Below are 12,520 nucleotides of genomic sequence, written 5' to 3' on the forward strand. Positions count from 1 at the left end.
CATGGCTGCCAGTCTCAGACTTTGCTCCATCTGCTAATACCACTGTCATCGGTACCTCGCTCAGGTCCCTCTGGATGTTACACCCCTGGCATGGTAGTGTGGGCACACTCCCACGGGAGTGCTGAGGCTTAGACACCAGCAATGGTAGTGACCACCCACGGGCTACTAGTTACAATGGTCCAAACACAGAAGGGGATCGAGTGTTATCACTACAACCATCTTTGGCCTTGAACACAACCATTCCCTCTGCAGCCCCTCTCCCACTGCCTCCTGGTGCCAATGTGACAATGTCCCATTGTCACTCGGGCCTTTCCTTCTGGCTCCCTGTGGGTCAAAGGTCCTCCCCCCTCAAACGTCCATATCCAGCAATGTTCCGATGGGCACTGCTGACAACACTTCCTCCCCAAAGCCTTCAGCTGACACTACTGCACCTTCTCACAAACCTTCGTTTCACCTCCCACAGCACCGTCTGTGGCTTTTCTGCGTGTATGTACCAGTTTTGTGACGAAGGAATCTGGTACTGGGCAATGCAGAAGTTGAATGCCCACCGGAACAAATGGATCTCGATGGGCGATAGAGGGCAGAGTCACCGCAGCACTGCACTCGCCTAGTGAGTGGGCCATAGGCTTGTCTCGTGAATCTGCCACCCCACAGTAACCCTTGTGGAGGCATAAACATCGCCGCACCTTGACCACTCAGTCAGTCATACACTTCACCTGGAGGCAATCATTACTATCCCAATCATACTACTGACTACTCACCGATGACTTCACTTTGATACTGGTTTTCCTCTCTGGTCTCAATTTGACTGTGGCTCATACTTTATCTGTAGACAGCATTGTGTTGAAAGTTCTTGCTCTTGCTGTGTTGGGCCCATTGTTCATCTGCGCTGCTGCTCGACTGCAGCATGTGTTTGAGTCCCAACTGCAGGTGATCTTCCCTCCTTTTATCATCATCATTTCTCACCTGTTCTCTGATGTGTGCGCCAGTATCCAGAGACTCACATACACAGCATAATCCTTGTGGTTTAAATTACAGTGGTGGAGCCTTTGTCAGCAGGTATGATTAGAAGGTCAGCATATTTCTCAGGTGGCGCATTGCGATTTTTCCTTCAGATGCCAGACTGATAACCATGTTGAGGGATTTGGTGAATGATGGTGCTACAAGGTTTAATAGGGTTGCTACAAGTTCACCAAGTGATGTTCCCTGATATTTCCCTGATTTTGAGGCAAGTTTTAGTATTTTCGCCTGACAAATTTTGAGATCTACGGGGTAAGTAAAGACAAAAGTTCACAAAAAAATGTAGAGACTTCTGTACTTCTAAATGTGTGAGCAAAAATCTTAAGCAGTAACATCAACATCTTTTTCAATGAACTCTTTTTATATGGAGCAAGCAAGCCAAATGGTATATGTATTTCATTAAAACCAATGATGTTATTTTATTTCAATAAAACGAAACACATTTGGTTACTAAAATACTCATTTCGTTGGAGTTGCAAGACACATTTAAAATACCTTAACTGATTTCAGAAATAACCTGAGAAAAAAGTAGTCCTCTTGAAAGAAATGCATAAGGCAGGGAAGAGTTGCGTATATGAACACTGTAGGTGACTGCCAATAAAATTTTCATTCTACTATGTTCGTTATTGTCGGTTATTACCCACTGTGTTATGGCTATTATTTTACAGGTATTGCATGGTTTTTCTTTCAAGAAGTATGTGAGTACATAGTGTACCCACTGACAGTGAAAATTTTCTTCTTCTTATTGCCCATACTTTCTAATATATAAACTACTTTCAAAGTGTCAGAACATACTAGAATAAATAAAATGTCTATAAAATGCCGCACTGTACAACATACTTGTGGCTGGACAGTCGCAATTCCTGAAATCCATGGTCCGTGCCCTCTGGCGCGCTGAAGAACACCCCAGTCCTAGGTCCATGGATAAACCACCCAAATCCACCACATTATGCCACACAAAAACAGACCCAGCCTGCAGGCAGATCGGTGAGACTACATCCGATGGGCAGGGCCTGCACATTAGTGGGAAACTATGGACTTCAGATCAGCAGGGCTGATCCGTTAAAAGATACCTACAAAAATTGCCCACGGTTTTGGCCTGTCATGGAAATCCACTGTTGTGGTCAGCTATTCACAAGTCACAGACAGCAAGTTGATGAAATGAGACCATGGTGATCAATCCTTGCAACACATAGCTTGTGAAAATACTCAGAGAATCGATAATAATGAGGACAGGTACCAACTCACCGTAAAGATGTTAGCTAAGGCACAGACAGGCACAGAGAAAAGACAATCACACTCTCAAAACTAAATTTTCAGCCACGAATTCTGTCCAAGAATGAGAGCACACACACATTCACAGAATCACTTGGACACAACTCACGGACACATGACCACCATTTCTGGCTGCTGTGTTAACAGTCTCCTCATGCCTGCCTGCCTCTCGTTGGTGGCTGCTAGGATACTGGCAAGAAGTGGTAGCAGCACTGACTGCAAGCTGATGGGAATGGTAGGAAGGGGAGAAGCAGTAGGAATGAGGGAGTAGGGAAGTGGCATACATACTCTCCTGCACCCAGATAATGATGCACGGACGTGTCAGTGAACAAACCACAAACCATTACATCTACTGAGACTAAAACAAGATTTTCCAGTATTTATTTTTTTTCTGAATTTCTCCGATATTCCCCTGATTTTCCTTGACACAATTGAAATTCCCTGATTTCCAGAACTTGTGGCAACCCTGTTTAAGTTAAGTAACTTCTGGAAACTTAGCAGTTGATGATTCAGTGGGAATGGTGTTTGTCACAGCTGTAAGAGTAACTTTAGTACCCCAGAGTTCAATATCGGTTTTGAGTTGAGTCCGAATGGTATGGCGTGGTTGGTGGTGAAAAGTGTTTCTATTGTAGGGACTGAGAAGATAGAAAGTCTTTAAGGAGCCCATCATGACTGAACTTAGGAATGGGGCACAAGGTGAGGCCTTTGGAAAGCAATGATACTTCTGTGGGCAAAGGCTTTTGGAAGGCAGATTCATAATTGTATTTTGGTTCTGTTTAACCTCTGGGTCCCATTGCGCAGTGTGAGGAAATTAATGAGGGTGTAAAAATGTGTTACGGTTGCAAGGAGGGTTTGGCAGTTACAAAGGGATGTGGTGAAGGTACAATGGAGGCTCTTATGGTGATGGTGGATAGTGGTAGTCCACGGCTAGAAATGAGATGAACAGATTGTACAGTTTTCTGAGGTGGTGTTGCTTTGAAGGACTATATTGGTGAGGGCTATGGACTGATGGAGTTTGAAAAGATAGAGAACGCTGTGGAAGGATGAACTGCAGCTGGAAATTAGTAATTTGATGATAAGGCCATTTGGGGGGATTCCTCAAGCTCAGTTACAACACAGGAACAATTCATGGGACTGGGTGGTGACTAAGGATTGAGAAACTTCTCTATATTGTGACTTACACAGAAGGAGCAGGATCAAAAGTGGAGGGCAAGAAGTGTGTAGTAATACCTTAAAAACTCATTAATACTGTATTATTAAATATTGTACAAAAAGGATTAAACCAGATAAAGTATAGTAAAAAAACTAAGATGAAAACGAAATTAAATAACAGTCATGGAAAGCCACCTATCATTCTCTACATACCCACTGACTGACTGGCTGGCTGGCTGCAAATAACCACAATCTCCCCCCTCGCCAACTGCTTTCCCTTCCATGTACCCACCACCACCAAGCACTTGGGAAACTGAATCATCTTTCCTGGCAGGGTTTCAACTATCTCTTTTTGTGTCCTGCAATGAGAAACATCTTCCCCACTATCCTTCCTATCTCTCTCACACTGGTACTCCACTGCTCAACCAACATATGCAATAGCCTTGTCTAACCCTATTATACCCGTGCTCCCACACCCTTGCCCAAAGACTCAGATCTATGTAAAATATCTAGAAGCAAGACCTCTTTCCTATACATTCTGCCATTACCACTGGAGCATTCACATGTGCTTGATTTCAAAGAGTGCTTCACAATCTGAGTCATCTGGATTCTCTCCATCAACACCAGCTTTTATGAACTGGACATTTTGGAGTTCTCAGTGCAATGTGTCTATTGTTCCTGTAATTTCTCTGGCCTCAATCATCACGCCCCCCCCCCCCCCCTCCCCAAACTCCAGATGCTGCACTTGGCAACCCCACATCCCTGCATATTCTCTCAGGCACTACCATGCTATCCCTACCAGACACCTTTCCTGTACCATCACTACCCACCCCAGCTGTGATCATTGCTCCCTACAGTCACACCTCAGTCCCTGGAGGCAACAGTCTCTCTCTCCCCCCCCCCCCCCACCCCTCTCTCTCTCTCTCTCTCTCTCTCTCTCTCTCTCTCTCTCTCTCCTTTTCTGCCTTTATGCAGTGAGTAGCAATCTATTTTACTTTTACTTGATGGAAAATCCAATGCAACTCAGCATCCAGCGGAGATGCTGAGTTGCAGACAGGCACAACCAAAAGACTGTCATAATATAAGCTTTCAGCCAACAAGGCCTTTGTCGAAAATAGACCACTAAGAGTACAGCCGCTGGCCCAGTTAAAGTGGACACACACACACACACACACACACACACACACACACACACACACACGAAAATGCAACTCACATACATGGCTGCAGTCTCTGGCAGTTGAAGCCACATTGCGAGCAGTGGCAGCAGTGCACGGTGGGAGAGGCAACTGGGTGGGAGTAAGGAGGAGGCTGGGACAGAGAGGGGAGGGATGGCAGGGTAGGGGTGGGGAACAGTGAAGTGCTGCTGGGAAGCCTACAAGGACTAGGTGGAGAGAGGGTAGGGCAGCTAGGTGCAGTCGAGAGGGGGGGGGGAGGGGGGGGCAGTGGAAAAGTAAGAAGACTGAGTGCATTGGAGGAAAGAGAGCTATGTAATGCTGGAATGGGAACAGGGAAGGGGCATTACTTACAAACAAATCGTACAGCTATGAGCACCCACATGGCACCATCCTATACCAACCATGAGTCGTCTAAAGGAATCATCCTTACACACCCAGAATCCTAAACACCTCACCTGATTCAGATTAACTGATGACACCTTTGCAATCTGGATTGTGGGGGGGGGGGGGGGGGGGGGGCACCCTATCCACATTCCTCCAGAATCTCAACAGCTTGTTCCTCATTTGCTTCACCTGGTCCTACTCAACCCAGCAACCCAGTTTCCTAGATGTTGACCGTACCTCAAAGATGACTACATCAGTACCTCTGTCCATATCAAACCTACTAACCATTAGCAATACATCCACTTTGACTGGTGCCACCCGTTCCATACCAGGAAGTCCCTTCCTCACGGTCTAGCCACCCGTAGTTGTCTCATCTGCAGTGAGGAGTGGTCCCTTTCAACATATACCAAGGGTCTCACTGAGGCCTTTACAGACCGTAATTATGCTCCCACCCTTCTACAAAAACAAATCTCCTGTGCCTTATCTTTCCAATCTCCGACGACCTCCCAAAGTCTTTCTGTCCAGCCACATAGGAGCACTCCCCTCATGACTCAGTACCACCCAGAACGTGAGCAACTGAATTACCAGGGTGTACACATGGACAAGGGAAAAAAAATTCCCGGATTTTTCCCACATGTTCTGGTTAACAATATACTTATTCCCAGGTGAAAATACACTTTTTCTGTCTTAAGTGACAGAATACTTTCTCTTGGTACCATAAAACTTATCGACCCTTTGAATGGTTAAGGTTTTATACACCGGTGTAGAACTTTCCTGCACTTTAGAAAACAAAACACAACCCTCCACCCCCTCCCCCACACACACACTCAAAAATAAATAAATAAAAATGCATTTTTGGAAAACCTTTGACGCGCAGCAGCACGTACGCTGCATATTTTCATATGACGAAGGTATACGTCTGAATTCCACCAAACACAGCACATTACTTTCCGAAGCACTGAAATCGACATTGCAATGCACTTTAGTAAGCCAATCATAGCTGATGCCATGTGATCTTGCCAGCCGATGATAGCAGATATTCAGAGCATAGAACAATAGAACACATGATGTAGTCAGCCAATAACAACCAGCATCACTGTTCAGTAGCGAGAACACACAAATATGAGAAGTTAATGGTTTAAATTAATCTACATTGTGTAGCTACAAGAAAAACTAAGCTTTCAGATATAATATTGGTCTTTTTTGCAAGAGTTACACTTTAATGTATGTAACACAAATGTACCAGCACAATTTTAAATAATACATAAATGTCTGGGCTCGAAATTCTTGGCCCTCAGTGTGTTAAACTTTAAATGAGAATAAAACACCCTGTGATTTAAGAAATTCAAAGCACATTCACACAAAACATCATTCAACTTGCGTAAAATGAAATTTACTTTGAAAGTAATGCTTTTTAACCACCATTCGCAATATTTAGCCGCAACCTGTTACAATTCGTTTCAGCAATTGTCAGACAGCAACAGAAAAAGACGTTACTTTGCGTGTGCAGCTACGATGACATAGGAAGCCCCCAAGTTCATACCTATATAGGTTTAAGGGATCTTACATTACATCATAAATGAAACAGAACATCAGAGGGTACTCTAAGAGCATTAGAATTCCACAAACCAGACTAAAATTCGTAATTCGGTTGAAAGTGCACACTCGAATGTCCGCATTAACAAAGAAGTAGGTCTCAACCTGATATCAAGCTTATCAGTGCGGTTTTCGGGCTGCAAATTTTCTTAGAGTACCAGTACTGTATTGATCTCATGTTTAGTTCTTCATTATGGCATAACACCATACGTGCCAGGAGATAAAAACGGGCACTTGTAATTCAGCAAACAGTTGATGCTAGCCAATACTGTGAAATGAAAAACTCAATTTCAAATAAATTAACTGCCTCTGCAGAAAAGATTAATAAAAGCAAATTTTCTTTAGCAGATCGACAAAAATAACATCAGTGTTGTGTAAGGCAATTAATGCTTGGCTGCCAAAAATCTGGAAACAAAATAAAACCAGGAAACTAAAACTAAAAACATATTTTAGACTTCCATAAGAATGTGAAAGTATATTATTTCACTTGCTAGCTCCCACAGAAATCCTTTTTGTTTTCATTTGTAAATGAAGAAGACACAAAGAAATTACTAAACCTTAACATGGGTCACATATAGACTACCACCCTCTCCACTGCAACTTCGATTGCTCTGCGCATGCGTGACTCTGCCAGCTTGTTGCTTTTGCTGATCCAGCTTGTTGCTTTTGCTGATACAGCTAAGTGCCGTACTTCAAGTAGCCATAAACGGGAGAAGGTAATGTTCATACATGACTCAACTGCACATGCACACCAGCCCACTGGCTACTGCTCAAACGAACCCAAAGTAAACCATTGTAATGTCACGGTCATCGGAAGCAGTTTGTTGTTACGAAGCATTGCGTAGTCTTCGTTCTAAAGCCTTTGACACATTTTGGTGTTGGCAGACACTTGTGTGTGCACCGTGTTTTGTTGTTGGAAATGGCACATTTCCTTTGAAACTTAAGTTTACTCTGGTTTTCTTTCCCTCGTTTTAGTTTTATTGCTGCAGTATTATTCCACAGGAGCTGGCTAAAATAAAATTCTTTGTTAGATTATCAGTTCTTGCCAGTCAAAACTACAAAAATTTATCTGAGAAATCAAACAATGAAAATTCCTGGAATCCTAAAAAATTCCAGGATTTTTCCCGGTTCTCACCAAGACGAAAAAATTCCCAGGTTTTTCCGGGATTTCCCAGGGCATATATACCCTGATTACATTCTCTGCCAGGGGTTTGACTACCTCTCGTTGTCCCTGAAATGATAAATGTCCTACTCACTATCCCTCCCACAGTGGTATTCGCCGTCCATCGAACCTACACAGTGTACTCGTCCATCCCTACATAACCTCTGATTCCATGTCCCACACATCCTCCCACCAACACCTACTCCAGTCCAGTCACAAACATAACCTATCCCATCAAAGGCAGGGCCACCTGTGAAACCAGTCAGGTGACCTACAAGCTGAGCTGCAACCACTGTGCTGCATTTTATGGGGCATGACAACCAACAATCTGTCTGTCTGCATGAATGGCCGCCAACAAACTGGCCAAGAAACAAGTAGATCACCCTGTTGCTGAGCACACCTCCCAACACAACATTCTTCATTTCAATGACTGCTTCACAGCCTTTGTCATATGGATCCTTCCCACCAACACCAACTTTCCTTGAATGCGCAGGTGGAAACTCTCCCTGCAATATATCCAATGTTCCCATAACCCTCCTGGCCTCAACCTTTGTTAGTCATTGTGCTCATCAATCCAACCCCTTCCCTGTTCCCATTCCAGCACTATAAAGTTCTCTATTCCACAAACGCACCCAGTCTTTATACTTCTCTCCTTTTCCACTATTCCCCCCTCCATCTCTCCCTTGGCTTCCATCTAACCTACTGACTGCACCTAGCTGTCCTACCCTCTCTCCACCTCATCCCTATGGGCTCCCCAGCAGCACTTCACTGTCCCCCTACCCTACTATCTGCCCCCCTCCCCGACCCAGCTTACCCCCGCCCATTTACCTCTCCCATCATGCACTGCTGCCACTGTTTGCAGAATGGCTTCAGCTGGCAGAGACTGCAGTCATGAGTTTGAATTGTGTGTGTGTGTGTGTGTGTGTGTGTGTGTGTGTGTGTGTGTGTGTGTGTGTGTGGTTTATTTTCGACAAAGGCCTTGTTGGCCAAAAGCTTATATTGTGACAGTCGTTTCGTTGTGCCTATCTGTGACTCAACATCTCCACTATATGCTGAGTAGCAACTATCCTTTTCATAATATTGTTACTTTACTTGTTGGAATATAGATGAGATAGAGTTTTAAAATAACACAGTTAACTAATTTTACAATTGTATTCCAAAACTCATACAGAATAATGTCTGTTGGATTAATATAATCACAAATCACCATAATCTTCCTTTTAGTTACCGGTACACGAAATTAAAAACATTACTTTCCAAAAATCAACATTATACTCATTTTTAACTAATCAGGCAATATGACATTAGTTATAATGTCACTAAAATGTTGTTAAAAATATGTAATGTGCTGACATGGCAATGAAAATTATGTCTGTATTTTATCTCTTGTATTTTGTGTGATATTTTATTTATAAATATTCTGAGTGTTCCTCCTACAGTCAATGATTGTATTAGTTTTGCAGGACGACCACACCCAAAATGATTCTTGGTGGAAGATTTGCGATGAGATGTAGACCTATTAGTCCTTGGTATATCAGTATGCTCCCCACATTTCTTTATTTGTTAAGCCACCACTACACTTTTTGAATACAAATATAGTGTGTCATATATACTGCCCTACGAAGATTACTTGATTTGAAATACACTGTACTGGACAATTATTTGATACTGTTTTATTAGAAGCCTTTGTTACCTAAATCTGGATATGAGACTATCTTCAATCTTCGTTGAAAAATTTGAAGGTAAAGTCCGCGCACCAGTCAGTCTTTTTACAAGAAATTCTTTCCAGTCTTTATATTTGTCTTGAATTGCTGCAAGAAAGATAAACTTCATCAATATTTTAACAACCAGTTCAATTGACCATCCAAACTTTGGTTGCTATTTGCTTACTTCATACTTACCTCGAAGATCAAGTCAACAGGCATTTCTAAGAGAATGAATAATTAAATACAGATGAGTGAATGAAAATTTTGCTGGATAAATTAATCCAAATACTCCATCGCATGAATAGAGGGGAACACATACTACTGGATAACAGATCAAATGCAACTCTATTTACAGTTATCAGTTTTGCAGACTTTGAAATTACTTTGAAATTATAACATACAGCAGGATATTTTATTATTTACATGTTCCGCAATACTGTCCACTATGTGGTACAGTAAGAAGAACAACACTCCCTTACACTCATTCTGCTTCTAAATTCTTATTATTTCAGTGTCCCTAAAGTAATGAGAAAACATTATCACAACAGATCCTACATTTACTAAGTCAATAAAAGATTAACAGAAAAAGTTTTAGATGAGAAAATTAAATATGAAAGAATCCGTCCATGCTACCATGAACTGTTTAAGAATGATGAACCTAGCTTATGTAATGCTTGTGAAGAACTTGTAAGTGCAGTAGCTTTCCTTGGCAGCACACTTTTTCCAGATAGCGACAATCATACTACATACTTCCTTCGCAGGTAGTATAAGGATTTAGAGACCAAACTAGATGTCTCTTATTACTCTTATTACACTGATCTGAAACAAGAGGGAGAGATGGAAAAGAGGAAGATGGTTGAGAGGGCAAAGGTGGCTGAGAGGAAGGGGAGAGAAGAGGTGAAACTTGGCGGCTGTGGGATGGGAGGCGGCGAGGGTGGCGGGGGGCGGCGATAGGGATGGGGTGGCTAAGGGGGGCCGGTGGTGAAGCGGGACAGCGGCGGCAAGGGGGGGGGGGGGGGGGAGCGGTGGTGGCGAGGGGGATGGCGGTGGCGAGCAAGGGGCGGTGGTGAGCGGGTGGTGGCGAGCGGCGAGGGGGAGGGAAGAGTTTGGAGAAGGAAGAGGAGAGAGAACGAAAAACACTACTAAACACAACAAGACAGGCATTACATAGAAAAGGATAAAGTGAATTAAACTATATTACTAGGCACTATACAGTTCATTTATGATAGTTCGCCTGTCATTCATTCCCAACTTTTGAATTCAAAGTGTCCTTTAGCCTGCATAAAGCTGATGAATGAAATTAGACAAAGCAACTGCTCATTTTATTGTTTATTTATATAGACTGGATCTGTATTGTCCAACATGCCTATCTATGGCAATGGTAAAATTCGCTTTTCTGTTCTCATGTAATTTCCATAAATTTTGTATTAATTGACTTTTAGCATGTCCTCATCCTGTTAAAATACCGACTTTCACCTGGGAAGGAAGAAGATAATCTATACGCCACTAAAAGTCATGTTTAAGGAAAATTTTCCAAGACTGTACAGAAATTCTTTGAGGACACAAGAGTAAATTAAACAGCTGCAGATAGGCATGTGGCCACATTCTGGTCGAGTATATATACATAGACAATAAAACAAGCAGCCCTGTCTGTAAATATACAAACTATGATTCATCATTAATTTCTCAAGAACCAAGACGAGCGGTTAATACAGAACTTTCATATTTATTTCAGCCACTTTAAACTAAATTTACTTACTCTTTGGCGGAATGAGCGGCTTTCCTCTGGTTGCACACCATCCAACAGGATGCACAGTATTACAACACAAATTTAGCCAGAAATCTTTGCTACCATTTTGTCCAAAGCCTTCATACCTTAGCAATGCTTTGTAACCTTGAAAGAAACAAAACACACATGTAAAGTTCTCAGGCATTAAAGAATTCACGTTTGTTGACCTAAACACTTGTAACTTAAAAAACACTACTAATTTTAAAATACAGTAATACTGAAAATGGGTCCCATTACTTCTTGTCATAAATAACATATACTTCAGAAAGGCTTTTGTAAGAACAACTGCAAATTATTTTTCTCATAAATTTGTTCATATATATCGAGGTGACAAAAGTCATGGGATAGCGATATGCGCATACACAGAGGTGGCGGTAGTATTGCATACACAAGGGAGAAATGGGCAGTGCACTGGCAGAACTGTTATTTGTTCTCAGGTGATTCATGTCAAGAGATTTCCAATGTGATTACGGCCGCATAACTGAATTAACAGACTCTGAACACGGAATGGTCGTTGGAGCTAGATGCATGGGACATTCCATTTCGGAAATCACTGCGGAATTCAATATTTCGAGATCCGCAGTGTCAAGATTGTGTTAAGAATATCAAATGTTAGGCATTACAGCTCACCATGGACAACGCAGTGACTGATGGCCATTAGTTAATGACCAAGAGCAACGGCATTTGTGTACAGTTGTCAGTACTAACAAACAAGTAACACCTTGTGAAACAACCACAGAAATCAATGTGGAACATACGACGAAAATATCCACTAGGACAATGTGGTAGAATTTGGCATTAAAGTGCTATGGCAGCAGACAGCTGACATGAGTGCCTTTTCTAACGCACGACATCACCTGCAGCACCTCTCCTGGGCTCGTAACCATATCAGTTGTACTCTACATGACTGGAAAACCATGGTCTGGGTAGACAAGTCCGATATCAGTTGGTAAGAGCTGACAGTAGTAGGGTTCGAGTGTGGTGCTGATCTCATGAAAGCTGTCAACAAGGCACTGTGCGCTCTGGTGGTGGCTCCATAATGGTGTGACCTGTGTTTACATGTAATGGACTAGGCCTCTGATCCAACTGAACTGATAATTGCTGGAAATGTTTATGTCTGGCTGCTTCAAGACCATTTGCTACCATTCATGGACTTCATGTTCCTAAACAATGAGGAATTTGAATGGATAGCAATGCGGCACATCACCAGGCCAAAACTGTTTGCGATTGGTTTGAAGTACATTCTGGAAAATTTGAG

The 12,520-nt window shown here is 42.5% G+C and overlaps 1 protein-coding gene across 6 annotated transcripts in view; it reads right to left on the reverse strand.

Moving 5' to 3' along the window:
• The window catches only part of LOC126278350 (polycomb protein Sfmbt-like), a 263,014-nt gene that overhangs the window by 72,395 nt on the left and 178,099 nt on the right, over positions 1–12,520 (reverse strand). For all 6 annotated transcript variants that reach the window (XM_049978395.1, XM_049978396.1, XM_049978394.1 and 3 more), the window contains 2 exons: positions 11,233–11,367; positions 9,461–9,578 (listed from right to left, as the gene is read on the reverse strand). In XM_049978395.1, the coding sequence (XP_049834352.1) occupies positions 9,461–9,578; positions 11,233–11,367 (253 nt within the window). The remainder of the gene's footprint in view (positions 1–9,460; positions 9,579–11,232; positions 11,368–12,520) is intronic.

Source organism: Schistocerca gregaria, chromosome 6 (assembly GCF_023897955.1).
Source record: "Schistocerca gregaria isolate iqSchGreg1 chromosome 6, iqSchGreg1.2, whole genome shotgun sequence".
In the NCBI taxonomy this organism is placed as follows: Eukaryota; Metazoa; Arthropoda; class Insecta; order Orthoptera; family Acrididae; genus Schistocerca; species Schistocerca gregaria.